The sequence below is a fragment of the Sapajus apella genome, unplaced genomic scaffold (genome assembly GCF_009761245.1).
Source record: "Sapajus apella isolate SASKATOON/1434 unplaced genomic scaffold, GSC_monkey_1.0 scaffold27, whole genome shotgun sequence".
Lineage (NCBI taxonomy): Eukaryota > Metazoa > Chordata > Mammalia > Primates > Cebidae > Sapajus > Sapajus apella.
In genome coordinates, this window is record NW_022436967.1 from 16,909,302 (window position 1) to 16,925,094 (window position 15,793).

The following is a 15,793-nucleotide window of genomic DNA, read 5'->3' on the forward strand; positions in this document are numbered from 1 at the left end:
GTGTGTGTGTGTGTGTGTGTGTGTGTGTGTGTGTGTGTGTGTGTGTGCTGAGTTAAGAAGTAGGGGAGGTGACCTGAAACCGGAAAGAATAAGCTAAGTGCAATGTTTTTCTTCTCTTTCCACTTCCCCTAAGTCAGATGAGAAGGCAGCCTAAGAAAAAGTAGAGCATTTCAGAGCTGTTTCCAGAACAAATGTTCAAGAAATATAAATAACAATCTTCCTTCCTAAAAATAAATAAATGGTAGTGTTAGTGTTCCAACTTCAGTCAACCACTGTTTAAAATCTGGCAACTGTTAATCCATACTTAAAACACAATAAAGTAGAAGAAAAATATTCCACTTACCAACAAGGAGCCAAACAACATTGGAATTGTGTTCTGTAAGAAAATCTTCTAATTGAGTAATACTTGGGACAATACTCTCATTCTTCCTTTGATCCATTACTAAAGATTTTCCAGAACAGCAACTAAAGGCCTAAAAGAGGTAGAAGGCTATATTTAGAATTGGAGATTTATAAAATTGGAACAGAAATCCTGCAAGGAGAAAAAAAGGATGAATTTAATAAACAAAGTTAATTAAATCACCTTCCTGTTTCCTTCAATGATGAGAATGCAAAAATACGACAACAAAAATACCCACGTCTACTAACATATAAGAGAATGGATCATATCTGTGATGTCCTGATGTCACCATTCTAAATATAAGCACTGACTAAGGTTCAATTACTATACTCTGGCTCAAAATAAGAGGAATGTGATTATTCTTTAATCAAAAACATCTCAACAATCAGAAGTATTAGCCACCCACATTAAACAAATTCATCCAGACTTGCCCCAAAAGCTACCACTTAATATTATTATATTTGTACACTAAGTTAGAAAAATCCCTCTTAACCTCCATCACATCTATATATTCTCCATTATCCCATGGAGAAACAATCTTCCTAGTTCAGACTCACTCTAGGTAGCTTGAACAGTAAAGAGGCCTCCTGCTATCAGATGCTTAGGATTAAGAACAATTTACTGTCAAACTGTGACCCAACTTCTGACAATTATTTGTATTATACATATGTATGTACATAGATATGTGTATATATGTATATATGCAAACACACAGTAGTAGGATGAATATGAATATTTATATGTACCAAGAATAAAAAGGAAATGTTCATATTTTATGATCCAAGAAACAAGAAAAATATTCCTTCAATAATATCATAGTAACATATGACTAACCCAACCTACCTATAATGAAATTATCTCATAGTAAACCAGAAAGAACAAAAAAGTTAGATTCAATCACGAAGAGAGTTACACAGTTAATAATACTTTAAGACTAAACAGCAGAGGAGATTTTTACAGACAACTACAAAAACAGCACATTTTTTTCTGTAAGAAAGAATACAGAAGGATAACTTTCTAAATGAAATTTGGTACAGCTGACTTAACTTTCTAAATCTGTTTTCTGTTTATTCACCAAAACTCCTATCTTTGGAGATCACAAAACAAGTGTAAAAATTGAATGAGGCTGAGAACCTATAATACCAGTGCTTTGGTTGGCAAAGGTGGGAAGAGGTCTTGAGGCCAGAAGTTGGAGTCCAGCCTGGGCTGCACAGTGAGATCCCAACTCTGCCAAAAAAATTAAAATAAAAAACTAGTCAGGCATGGTGGTGTGCACCTGTAGTCCTAGCTACTCAGGGGACTGACACAGGAGGACTGCTTGAGCCCAGGAGCTAAAGGTTACAGTGAGCTATGATCATGCTACTGCACTCCAGCCTGGATGAGAGAGAAAGAGAGAGTTCTCTTCATTCATTCATTCTTTCACTTACTCATAAATAAATAAACAAAAATTGGATGAGACAGCATTGCCAGACACAATCTACAACACATTATGTTTCATATTTCTACATTGTTGAAATCTTATAATTTATACAGGCAAATTAAACATCTCAAGAAAATAATAAAGAGCTCAATAACAGAAGGTTTATTATTAATAGTGATATGAAAACCTATAGGCAAAAGAGCTAGAGAAGATTAAGAAAATGTTTTCAGTTTTCAATAATCCTTTTTTCCCACAGTGTAGAAACTGAGAAAAAAATGCTCTCATATTTTTCAAAGCTTTGAAAAATCCCCATCAACCAGCACCTTAAAATTTGGGGGCTCACTTTACAACATGATCTTTCTCTTTCTTTCCTCTTAAGTTTTTTTTTTTTTAACTTTTAAAAAGAAGCAAATACTTTGAAAAAAACTATCTAAAAAAAATCTAAAACCAAATATTCACTTATTATATAATGGTTTACATTTCATAAAATAACATATGCATCTATTTCATACTTATTTTTACCATTCTACAGATTGCGAGCCAGTATGTCACTAAGGAGGAAAAGACTCTGAGAAGAAGTTCCATGAGACATATGTCCTAGCATTCAGGTCTCCACATTAAAAAGGAAATCTGTTTCTAATCAAATCCAAGGGGAAATGATCTATCCACCAAAAGGACCTCATCTAAAATAATCATGACCCACTACTGTAACAAACCATAGGTAAAAAGAATGTGGAAAGTGGTTATTAAGGCTGTAAAGACAGAACCCTACAGTATCAAACAAGTTTCAAACAATATTTCCCAAATATTAGAGTAATGCAAAGCCTTTAAGAGAAATCAACAGATAAAGGCTCAATATTTAAAAGAACATATTTTGAACAAGTACAGAAATAAAGGCTAAGATTTAATAAAGCCCCTAAAGTAAGAAGTAGATATTGTTATAAAGAAAACAAGGCAACACTGGACACAGAATCAAAATGAAAACGTTGTTACATGCTCAGCCACATAAAGTAGTATATCACCAATTCCTTAACAGTAAGAGACTGGAGACTCATGGTAACCTATCACAAAATCCTCATGGAGCAAATGGTGGAACAAGATACAAAGTGGTTGTTTCCTCTTTCTCTAAACTTCCTGAACAATTCAATCTAAAAGCTGTAAAGTGAAGCAGAGTAAAACACTCATCTGCACATGGAGAAGAGAGAGGAGTCTCAGCGGCCTACAGCAGGATGTTGGAGCCTGATATGAATAAATGAAGTATGCACTGGCATGATGGACAGGCTTATGGAGCAGCGGCAGCACTTAAGGGTATCAAAACCAGAGTGAGATGAGGGGCATACACTTGTAGGGGAGAAGTCAGACATAGGATGCAGGAGCCTAGGTGGAAGGAGAAAAGCAGCCACAGCCAGTAGGAGCTGGAGGTAGCACAGGAGAAGCACTCAGCTTAAGGTTTCAGAGGCTGAGAGGGAGAGCCTGAGCAGAGAGAAAAGAAAATCTACTCAGGAAGACTGCCCGGCATAGGGTGTCAGAGCCCAAGAGAAAGGTGCCATACCCAAAAGAGCTAAGTAGGGCTTCCATGCAGGAGAACAAGCTGAAAAGTATGCTGGAGCAGAAGTAGGATAAGGAGGACACACGTGGGAGATGGCCCATGTACAGTATTGGGGAGGGAGGCTAACCAAGCAAATAAACATATTAAGAATAATGGGAGCCATTATTACGATGTCTCCCTGTTGGAGATATGTAAAGGAAGAAAGTTAGAATGAAACCTAAAATGGCAGGTAAGTATTAGAGCTATGGTTTTCAAAATAAATGGCTATAAAAATAAATATAGCTGTAAATGTGTTTATGTACTGTATATGTGCATGCATATGTTCACTAACAGGTGCTAAGCAACAACACTTCAATAAAAAGGAGCAGAAAACTTTGCTTCTAAAAACCATTTTATACTAAGAGGAAACAGGGCCCCTTGAAAAACTGGCTGATTCCACAACTAAGGGAGAAAAAGTAAAGATAAGCCTTGTTTTCCAAGAAAGGAAAGACAAACTCAAAGAATGATACAAACATGTCAAAAGGACACTTAAGTCAGCTTAAAGAGGCTCCCACTGGAAAAACCCGGGACAGACTAAGCATAAAAATAATTAATAGTAATGGATTACTACCCATTTAATAAAACAGGTATCTGAGTCCATACCAATATAATCAAATTTTGACGGATAATAAAATAGTCACATCAAAATAACTCTTCCCCCACCCCCAAAAAATACTTAATGACAAAGGGGAAAAGAGGAACTTAGAGAAAGGCAAGTTAAGTGATCAATGTAAATACCAGCAGCAACAGTATAAGTCAAAACTGTGAGCCTCTTAATAGAAGAATACAGTCTCGCTTCTGTGATAGTCATGCCAAAGATGCATACAGCTTGAATCTAATCTAATCAGTGGAAGGAGATTCTGGGGGAAAATGAAGCAGCAGCAAAACCAGACTTTCACTTTTATTCTGGGCACTCACATATTGTTTGTTTTACAACTGGCAAGTAATATTTCCATAATTTAAGAAGAAAAAGACAAAGTGATATCTGGAGGACAGGATGCTGCAGTTGGGAAAAGGGCTTTTTTTTGGTCTAAGCACACATTTCTTGGCCTCTGCTTATAACCATGGCCAAGGTTATAGGTGTCTCCCAAACACAAAATTCTAACCTGGTCATCTGTCACTCTATAGTCACATCTTTCTTTCTATGGTTCTTAAACATTTGAATTTTTTAATTAAAATGTAGATACTAAGCAATATCAAACTCTGAGGCCTTCACATAAATTCAGAAATATCAGTTAATACCTAAGCAAGAATTATTTGATATGATAGCCTTGAGTGTAAAATGGAAGGAGGAATACCTACAATGTTCTAGAATTGCAGGGAGGGAAGGAGACAGCTACAAACTAGGGAATGGGTACAGAACACTAAAACAAAAGAGATTAGAGGAAGGGAAAAAGAGAAGGCAGTTATTATGGAAAAACAGTGGAATCAAAAAGATGCTGCTTCAGACTATATATTGTTAAAAAAGCAGATCACTATATGGATTAAAAGCAGACTCTATACCATGCTTCATCTGGGTTTAAACGTCAGTTCTGAAATTACAGCTGTGTGATTGTGGGCAAAGTACCTAACCTCGCTGTACTCTGTTTCCTCATATGTAAAATGAGGACACTACTAGTAGCTGTCTCATAGAGTTATATTGTGAAAATTGGTAAGTTGATATATGTAAAGCATTAGAACTTCTGGCACATCATAGACACTGCATTTTATAAATGTTTGTTATTGGCAGCCAATGCTATTGGTGTCTTGCCCAGATACTGTTGGCACTCACCTCAACACAGGAAAACTGTCATTATGAATACCTGTGACACCCTGCTGAGGTCGCTTCTGACTGTAAGGACATGCTCAGCTTGCACTCCAGAGACAAGCCAGAAATGCTGGAGGGTTAATGTCGATGGGTAGGAAGCTGGTGGATTAAACACTCAAACTGTCCTTGCTCTTTCTTGGCTTGAGATAACTCCGAGGGATAGTTTACTTGTTCTCCGAGAGTCCCCAATGTGAGTGAGCTCCAGATGTCCAGAGTGGTAACTGCCGGAATAATGCCCTTTATTCACTTCTATCCCTTTCTTTTCTTACTTCCCCACTCCTATCAGTGTTTCCTATGATCGTTTCCCAGATCAACTATATTTCCTTGAATCTTTATCTCAGATTTGTTTCTCAGGCAATCCAAAACAAGGTACTGTGTTTTTATTATTTATAACTAGGCCTATCAAATCTAAGGAAAATTTTCTTCACAAGAAACATGACTGTGTGCTTTAGAAGATACCATGAAACCATATGATTTAAAGCACACAATATTTAATACATAAGATTTTTGAAATCTCAATCCACAGCATATGTATGTTTAGGAAGTAGCTTCTGACAGAAAGAGGAACATTTCCTTTATCATAACAGGAAGAACAGAGGAAAGAATGAACCCAAATGCAAGGAGATTCTGTAGAGAAAAAAATGACAGACTCTGATTGCTTCCATACATTTTTAAAGTATGAGTCAAGTTCATATTTAAAAACTTTTTTATTTCATCCTTTTGCTTATTATGTTTTTTTTTTCAGTTGTAACCCCCTTGCCTTCTACTATCCCTTTTCCTCTTCTATTTTTCTTAACATTTAATTTGTGTTAATAACAGCTAGCAGAAGGATGGCCCTAGGACAATAGTGGAAAAAAATTATGGATGAGAGGACTTTTGTCACCACAGCTTGACTCAAATCCCCTAACTCCATCCTGTCGCAGCAAGATTTGATTAACTCAAAGAAGGAGAGTTGGAAAGGACTGGTTGATTACAATTTTCCCAATTCCCATCTGTGCACCTGCCCACAGGTCCTCAAGAAAGCTCAGTGCACTAGTTAATCCCCTTCCAGGGGATTGTTTCTCTAAAACAAATATCCCATACGTTGAACAGAACTGTGTGAAATAAGGGTTTCCTTTATCAGGCTTAAGCTGGAATATGTCTATATAACATTACTTATCACCTGAAAAGACCAGGCTGGGGAGAGCTATAGGTTACCCTAGCACTGTCATGGGAAAGTATATTTAATTTTGATTATTTAGAACAACACAGGAAGTGCAATATAACTTTTTTTATGTGTTTTTGCTTATCCATTCAATAAATATTTATAGGGCTTAAAAATTCTACTATACAGCTCAGAAATTCTAAGTATTAAGACAGAATATTTATAATCTTTAGTAGAATGTCTGACAATATAGAAAATGCTAAATAAACGTTGCTTGAATGACTACTGTATCTTAGTACTCATCACACTGTATTATAACTATCAGCTTCAAAATGTATCTCCCCCACTAATGGCTGCTCCCTAAGGATAAGGTTGCCCTGCTCATTTAGGTATGCAATAGCCAACAAAGTTCCTGGTATTGAGCAGTCTTTCAATAAAAATATTTGCTTCATAAATGAATAAAATAAATGCATCATTATAAAAAAAAAAAACATCATTATGAGCTATTGTCAAAGATACATAAGTATATCCAATGTATTCAGGGCCAAAGACACTCCTAAATGATCTTTTTTACCCTAAATAACATTTGGTTCTCTGGTTGGGTGTTGTGGCTCATGCCAATAATCCCAGCACTTTGGAAGGCTCAGGTGGGCAAATCACTTGAGCCCAGGAGACCAGCCTGGGCAACATGGCGAAACCCCATCTCTACCAAAAAAAATACAAAAATTAGCTGGGTGTGGTGGCAAGCACCTGTAGTCCCACCTACTGGAAAGGCTGAGGTGGGAAGGATGTTTAAGCCTGGAAGCTCAAGGATACAGTGAGCTGTGATTGCACCACTGCACACCAGCCTGGGTGACAGAGCAAGACCCTGTCTCAAAAAAGAAAAAGAAAAATTGGTTCTCATTTGCTGGAGCTAAGAAGATATCTCAATATAGTATTCCTCATCCACCCCTCACAACCGGCCCACCAAAAAAAAAAAAAAAAAAAAAAAAAAGTACAGAAACAGAATATTCACTATTTCAACAACCCAATTCCAAACAGAACAAAAATGAAAAAAAAAAAAAAAATTTTAATCATACCCAAATCCCTCATGCAACAATGAAATCCAAATCACTGTACATAAAAGCCATTCGCAAATCTTCAGACCATTATACTGAAGTCTTCTGAACTTAATCGCAGTTCCTTAAGGGTTGGAAAATAAACCAACTTTATAGCTCTCCTTTGAACTCCACCAACATACACTCACTTCATCACCAAGTGAGATTAAGTACCTATTAGCACATAGCATCATTACTGTATACTAGAAATTCTGTGAATTATGTACTCTGTAAAATCACATTTCTACATTGCTTACCCATAGACCAAACTTTACTGGTCAATATTGTTAAAGAGCAAACGCTTAAACTGAAAAATTTAAAACTTTTAACTGATTGGTTTCTGTACATATGTAACAAATTATCGTCAGATACTATATGTAGGGTTACCAATTTTAAAGACATTTATTTCCTACTTAACAATTAAAACACCAAGTCATTGATCCAAATATCACAGTAAATACTAAAACAAAAGATCTGCCTGGACAGATTGTTTATCTTTCCCATGGCATACGGAGATCCCAAAACAAAAGTATCATCATACAACATTTTTACCCAAAGTAAAGTTTCAAGAAGTGTTTAATTGATGTAAACTGTTTCTAAAGTGACAAAGATGGTCTGAGCACTAACCAAGCCTCAGGTAGGTGGCCTGAAACAAATTTGTGAAGTTCCTTCCAAGTCTATAATGCTACACAGATGAAGTATACAAAGTATGTGTTCATTGCAACTGAATATCTCACTTAAAATAATTATGTAAACTTTATACATTTAAGATAGTGTTGGAATGTATAAAAATGTTGGCATTACCTATTACATGAACAGTGATTGGTAGGGCCCTCTTTGCCTAAAAATTGCTCCCACCATGATAGAACAAGGCCTAAAACTATGCCATCCGTTTATTTAAATAGAACGCTAACAAATAGTTTTAAGAATTCAACAATAATTTTATGGGATTTCAAAAATACCTACCATTCATGACTACCATGTAATATTAGTGTAAATTGATTCATTAGAGTGCTTTTCTCATTAGCAAGCAGGACCTATGAATATTACAAAAAGCCTAAGATTCCTGAAGATGGGGAAAAATCTTCAAAAAGAAATGGTCAATAAATGCAAACTTAGCCTCCTTCACAATTCTGGCTAGGGCCAGCATCTTTGTGCACATAAACCAAAATTATACAATGTCCCATTCTGTTTATTTAGGCAAACAAAATAAACAATTATCCTCTTAGGTCAAATAGATTAGGTGTAATCCTTGCTACCTAGGAAGGGTCACTCCAGGTCCTTTTCAGCCCCAGGATTCTATACAACAAACATAGCTTCACCTGTTAACTAATTCTAAAGCCCAACAGAATTATGTGGTAAAATAACATTCAATCAGAAATAACAGAAATTTTCTGTTATGTTAGAAATAAAGTAGGTTTTAAAACTAGATTTGAAATGGAAACCTGTCTTTGTCCCTTCCATACTTTTGTTAGCTTTTGAGCCTGTTTCCAAGTAGTAGAATGGCCATCTCTTCTTTGAAGAGATGCTGAAGGCATTAAAAACATAAAGCAAACATAAAACTCATAGCACAGCACTTGACAAAAAACATTATAGCAGTAGTAGCTTAGCTACTTTTATTAATACTCTTTTTTTTTTGAGACAGAGTCTTACTCCGTCACCAGGCTGGAGTCCAATGGCTCAATCTTGGCTCACTGCAACCTCAGACTCCCTGGTGCAAGCAACTGTCCTGCTTCAGCCTCCCAAGTGGCTAGGACTACAGGTGTGCACCACCATGCCCAGCTAATTTTTCTATTTTTAGTAGAGACAGGGTTTGACCATGTTGACCAGGATGGTCTCAATCTCTTGACCTCCTGATCTGTCTGCCTCAGCATCCCAAAGTGCTGGGATTATAGGTATGAACCACCATGCCTAGCCTATTAATATTCTTTAAGAAAAAAATCAATTCAACGAAAAAAAAAATGAAAGCTAGAAAACAAGAAAATGCATGGCAGTAAACAATGATTAACATGTATTTCATTTCTTACAATATGTAAAAGAAAAACATATTTAATAACAGAATTTATATTTATAACCAAATGAAATTAGTTACCACAAATAACAAGAAAGTATCAATATGAATGATATAGTTCCACAAGCACTAGTGAGCATGATTGTTAGAAGAAAATCAAATACCAGGCAGAAGAAATATTCAGGTATGGTGACTGACGATTCAAACACTATAAATCAGCAAACTAAACAAACATAATTTTTAATATTATAATCTATGCTATAATAATGGTTCTTCGTGTTTACATATGGAAGAATTTTTAACATCTAAGAAGTCGTATCATCCAACCAAAAATGCTGTATTTTAGCAAACCTCACCTTCACAGCCAGAAATTTATGCTGGTTCACCTAAATACTTATCAAAATAATTTTTTTTCAAAACCTCTTAAAAAGCTGTAGAAAACATATCAACTAATAGGGTAAAAAGAGCTAACTACAATCTCTTGAAATCCAGAAGAAACCATGACTTTTAAACATTATCTACTGTTAATGGTAATACTTTAGTGGTAATTACTACCTTCAGAATACTCCTTAAATGATGAGCAATACAAAGAGATCAATAGAAATTACCATGAAGGAAAGGGTTAGTCTTCATACCATAAATTAATTAGTTATGGAGCTTCATTTATGTTTTTCATATTGTCTGACAAACATATTCTGCAAGTTTTTTTTAATCAACAAATTTCTCACTTCCATTTTTATTTAAAATACTCTAAAACACGAAATAATAACACTAAAATGCTAGCATCAGCAAAGTAAAATTCTGAAGGTTTTTTGAAATAAATCCATTTCTCTTTTCCAATGTAGCATTTAGGATTTTCTCATATCTTCCAGTCTTGATACATACTCAAACTACCCACCCACCCAACAAAATAGGAACTTGGGAGACAGGGAGGAGGAAAATGGTCACATGTGTTTACCAATAGTCTCATCATATCGAGGTCAAAGGAATTATTTCTTTTATTAGGGTGCTGCTAAGGAGAGAGCCCAGTGGATCCATATAACAGCCAATTCCTGTGAACCAAGAATATTACTATAATTGAAATTGAACTTTTATGTGACCATGACAAAAAAAGCTGTTGGCCTCCATCTAACAGCTTAACTAGTGAGCCATCATAGAAGTAAACCATCCAGCCCCAGTCGAGCCCCTAGATCAGAGGTCCCCAACCCACAGGCCACAGACTGGTACTCATCTGTGCCCTGTGAGGAATTACGCCGCACAGCAGGAGGTAAGCGAGCATTACTGCCTGAGCTCTGACTCCTGTCAGATCAGCAGTGGCATTATTCTCACAGGAGTGCAAACCCAATTGTGAACTGCACCTGCAAGGCATTTAGGTGGTGTGCTCCTTAAGAGAATCTAATGCCTGATGATCTGAGGTGAAACAGTTTCATCCTGAAACCATCCCCCCACCCACCCCAGCCCCATCAGGTGCATGGAAAATTGTCTTCCACGAAACCAGTCCCTAGTGCCAAAAAGGTCAAGGAACGCTATCCTAGATAACTAAAGCTCCAGCCTACATCTTTGCTGCATCCTCCTGAAAGACCCTGAGCCCCAGTTTAGTCATTCCCAAATTTTTGATCCACAGAAATTGAGTTAATAAACGTTTATTGGTTTAAACCCCTAAGTTCTGGGATCATTTGTTATTTAGTCATAGATTTTTTTTTCCCATTTATTTATTTTATTTAGTCATAGATATTAATACAAAGTATGAGAAGGGTAACTCTGCAAGAGATCTTCAAGGTATCTATAACTTGATGATTCCTATATGTCATCTAAAGCTAAACTACTTTACTCTCCTCCTCCCTACTATAAGATCACGAGTCAGCAATACCACACCAAAAAAGTTAGTGATTACAAGAGTGAACCACTTCCTCTTTCCACCATACACTAGAGTCTCCTGCATAAACTTTGTAGAGTAGCCCTCTAGTCTGCCTCCTACAAATTTACCTGTATACATAATCATAATCTCCTTCCACCCTATCTCAGTAGAAGTCTATCTAAAGTAGCCTTGACCTGAACCCTTGTATTACATCCTTTCCAGTTTTTTCAGTGCTTCACCAATTATTTTGCCTCATTCCTATATCTTCAGATTTTCATTCTGATGATTCCTTATCCTCAGCAAATAAACATGTGCTTACATTTCTTATACCTTAAAAAACAAAAATCTTCTCCCAAACTCACAGCTTTAGCTACATCCTTCTCTATTCCATTTACAACTAAACTTTCTGAAATAGTAAATCACATTAGCTATTTCAACATCCATAATCTCTTACCCAGTGTGAATTCACCTCAGTTGTAAAACTGCTCTTGTTCAGGTCATCAAGGATTTCTTAAGTGATATATCCAATGGATACTTTAGTTGCCCTCATCCTATTTGATAGCTACAGATGTCTAATACTCCTTTTCTCTAAACTCAGTTCTGCCACTGACTTTTGTGACTCTCTTGTCAAACCCTACATCCCGGCCTACTCCTTTGAGGTATGTTTTTCTTCAACCTCACCCTTAAATGCTGTTGTTCTCCATCCTCTTCTCTTCTATTCTCACTCTACATTTTTCTGTGAGTGATCTCATCCATTACCATTGCTTTTAACTATCATCTTTAAACTGTGACTCCAAAACTTACATCTCAAGCTGGGTCTTCTTCTTAACTCAGATCCATATATACAACTGCCTAATGACATGTCTTAAAAGTTACGGATGCCTCATATTTAATGGACCAAACTGAACTCATCTCCCTGATTCATGCTCCCTGATCTGCTGCTCTTCCTATACTTCTACCTCAGTAAATGGCCCCAGAATCTACTCAGTTTCCTAAGCCAGTTAATTCATTATAAGCATCCCAAAAGTATTTGTTAAACATGAATACATGTATGAAGATGATGGTGACTAGAAATTACTCTGACTTCATTTTCCCTCAAGCTCACTAAATCCTATCCATCAACCTTCTCTGCATCTATTAAGTCCATCTCCATTTCTTAATTACAATTTGCACTGTAGTTCTCATTTCCCACCTGAGTAATTATAATAGCCTCTAACTGACCACCAGTCTTCAAAGCTAACCTCCCTCCAATTCATTACCTAAACAGTTGCCTATCTGACCATGTATCTTCTACATAAGTTCCCCCAATTTTCTCAATTAAAAAATTAATTTTGCTAAACTCCCATAAAATTTTAAAATTCTGTCACTATCTTTAATATGAAATGTAGTATGCTAAAACAAAGTCTACAAAAATCCCAGTTTCACCAGGCACAGTGGCTCACACTTGTAATCCCAGCACTTTGGGAAGCAGAAGTGGGCGGATCACTTGAGGTCAGGAGTTTGAGACCAGCCTGGCCAACATGGTGAAACCCTGTCTCTACTAAAAATATAAAAATTAGCTGGGTGTGGTGACACACGCCTGTAATCCCAGATACTCAGAAGGTTGAGGCACAAGAATTACTTGAGCCTGGGAGGCAGAGATTGCAATGGGCCCAGGTGCACCACTGCACTCAAGCCTGGGAGACAGAGTGAAACTGTGTCTCAAAAAAAAAAAATTCCTAGTTTCCCACTGTCCATTAATGCAGCACTCACAGAGAATCCTACTTTATCAACTAAAATAATATGAAATTTTTTATGACACTTACTATACGAGTAATGCTCACTTCCTGGTCTTTTACATAAACTAAAAACATACTTGCTTATAAAATAAAGAAAATAATTAGTTCACAAAAACGTTACCTTCTAAGAGAAAATGCACTACTGTAGTGCTCTCCAGCGCCATGAAGACCATTACTCTATTACCAGAAGCCTGGAATAATGTGTAACATATGATACTCAATAGATAGTTATGAAATGAATTACACTGCTTCTTAATCACCTTTGATCATGTCTTCTATTATTCTCTGTAGAACTCACAATAAAAAATATACTTGAGTTCAGCCATACACAATATTCTACGAACAAACCAAAAGTCAACTACTTTTCTTCATTTCCTTAATTTCTTATTAAAACACTTTACAAACATAGGTAGATTAAAGAGCAAGCAAAAGAGAAAAGAATTTTGACACCTGATAAGCAAAGGATTTCCCTACTTTCTCCTGCCAATGCATAGAGTAAGCACATGGCTTAATTGTCAATCAGATATCAATAGTTCAAACGTCAGGCAAAACTATTAACAGGTTACATTACATATCGCCGCCACCACCCCACCCCCATTCCCTAGCAATATAGGCAGATTAAACCACAAGTGAAGCAGAAAGTCAGAAGATTTTTCTCCGAGCTTTAACTGAAAATTTCATCTTTTTAAAACTTAGCCAAAAATACGTACCCAACTTTTTTTCCAGAGTTTGCAACATTGTTTTTCCTTCTCCCTTTTTTCAGACGGCCCTTCTGCAGTGTTTCATCTTAACAAATCTGAAAAGAATGGCACTTTAACCAATCATATAAGGTATTCTGCCTTTCTGAGCAGCATAACCATTTCTGATTACATGATTTGGTTACTTACTCATGCACAAACAGAAGGAAACTCTTTTAGCCCAACATTACATTTCCCTGTTTAAAGTTTCCAAACAAGAAATGCTCCTAAGTCTACAATAAGACTACAACTTCCAAACTAAAGCTTTCCAAAGGTTCCAAAACCACTGTACAAGAGCATGACTTTGGTAATCAAAGGTCCTAGAGATCAAATCCTATGTTTACAACATATTCAAAGTGTGACCTTGAAAAAGTTTTTCTCTCAAACTGTTAGGTCCCTGCTGGCAAGAACAGTGCCAAAATGTCCTTCTTGGCATACTTTTTAATCAAATGAAAATCTTGGAAAATCACAGGGTGCTTGGGAGTTTGTATGGCCTACTGACCAAGGGACTGCAAACAAGTCAGATTACCTGGTTTGAATCACAGATCTGACTTCGAACATGTTACTTTGTAGCTCTATGGACTTTTTGTTCTTTCATACAGAAAATTGGAATAATAGACATTATAGAATTGTTATGATTATTAAATGTGATAATATATGCACATAATTATATGTACCACTCAATAGTTACAAAACAAACTATTCTGGTTATTCACCTATTTTTATATTTTGTATATTTAACATGGAATATAACAACTTTGTTGCTACGGCCCACGGTGAAAGCAGCAACACTAAACCGATTGAAACTTACAGGTGCTTAGACAGTTATAAAGCCCACGATTTCCTTAAAGAGGAAATTTACATGAACTTTTTACCTTTAACAAACGTCAACACTAAGGCCAACAGGAAGGTAAAAAAAAAAAAACGACAACAACTAATACTCTCCAGATGGAAAGTCAACTTCTCTTCACCTTCCTTTGACCAATAGGAAATTGTGCTGAAATGTACTCTTCCAGAGTGCAGTGCAGCAAGCACCAATTCAGAATACAAAACACATCCATCCTGGAGAAGAAACCGGGGGTTGTTCCAAAGCTTCCCCGCCCTCAGTCAACCAACCCTATACTAAGCAGCATGGAGTCTACCACAACCCAGTGCTGCGGGCAAAGCTGAAGTCCGAGCCTGCGGACGCACGGTCCTTTCCGCCGAGTCTACACGCCAGCAAGTGGAGCGCCTTACCATCACCTGCAGGAACCGCTCCTGCATCCGAGTCCCCAGCCATCCGACTGCCATGGCCCTTCCAGACCTTCCCACTAACCTCCAACACCCGGTCTTTAGATGCCCGCGCTGCAGGTAAGGATGGCAAAGAAATAAGAAAGAGTCGCCGCTGCAGCAGGCAGCCGCGACGAAGCCAAAACTCTCGGACTCCGACCAGGCTGAGTTCCAGAGACACTGAAAAAAGATGCGGACAATCTCAACCGTGTCTGGCCCGGCCCATCCCCTCACCTGGGCGAGCGCCGAGACAGCCCGGAATCGCTCTGGCCTCTCTCTGGGGAACGCCGAGGGCCTTGGGCGGCGGTAGGGGCGGCGGCGGCAGCAGCACCGAGCCGGATGCAGCCTGCGGCGCTCTGCCAATGCCCACACCCTCTAGCCCCGCCGCCCGGGCCCGCCGCCCAGGTCCAGACCCCTGCCGCAGCCACCGACACCCAGGTGGGCGGAGGAGGAGGGGTGGGGTCCCAACCGCGGTCGGGCGGCACTGCGCCTGCGTCAAGCGATAACGTCACACGCCAGCGTCGCCGGCGCCTCGAAGTACGCCACTCAAGCTCCGCCCAGGAATCCGGCCGCGCCTCGCCCAGTTTTCACCTCCGTGGGCTGGAAACGGAGCCAGAACCGTGAATTTGGAAATCATTTTGCTTCTCTAACAACCCGAAGGAAAAGTTAGTGCCTTCCTAATAC

At 37.8% G+C, this 15,793-nt stretch overlaps 1 protein-coding gene across 12 annotated transcripts in view; it reads right to left on the minus strand.

Annotated features, from left to right (window-relative positions):
- Positions 1-15,590, minus strand: part of KIAA1109 (KIAA1109 ortholog) — a 215,319-nt gene extending 199,729 nt beyond the window's left edge. For 6 of the 12 annotated variants that reach the window (XM_032292381.1, XM_032292382.1, XM_032292383.1 and 3 more), the window contains exons 1-3: positions 15,344-15,590; positions 13,814-13,899; positions 344-473 (exon numbers count right to left, since the gene is read on the minus strand). In XM_032292381.1, the coding sequence (XP_032148272.1) occupies positions 344-440 (97 nt within the window). In that variant the 5' untranslated portion in view covers positions 441-473; positions 13,814-13,899; positions 15,344-15,590. Of the gene's footprint in view, positions 1-343; positions 474-1,475; positions 1,638-13,363; positions 13,389-13,813; positions 13,900-15,076; positions 15,096-15,155; positions 15,290-15,343 lie in introns of those variants that run through there. The other 6 variants (XM_032292375.1, XM_032292376.1, XM_032292377.1 and 3 more) reach the window with 6 other exon arrangements.
- Between the last annotated feature and the right edge of the window lie 203 nt (positions 15,591-15,793).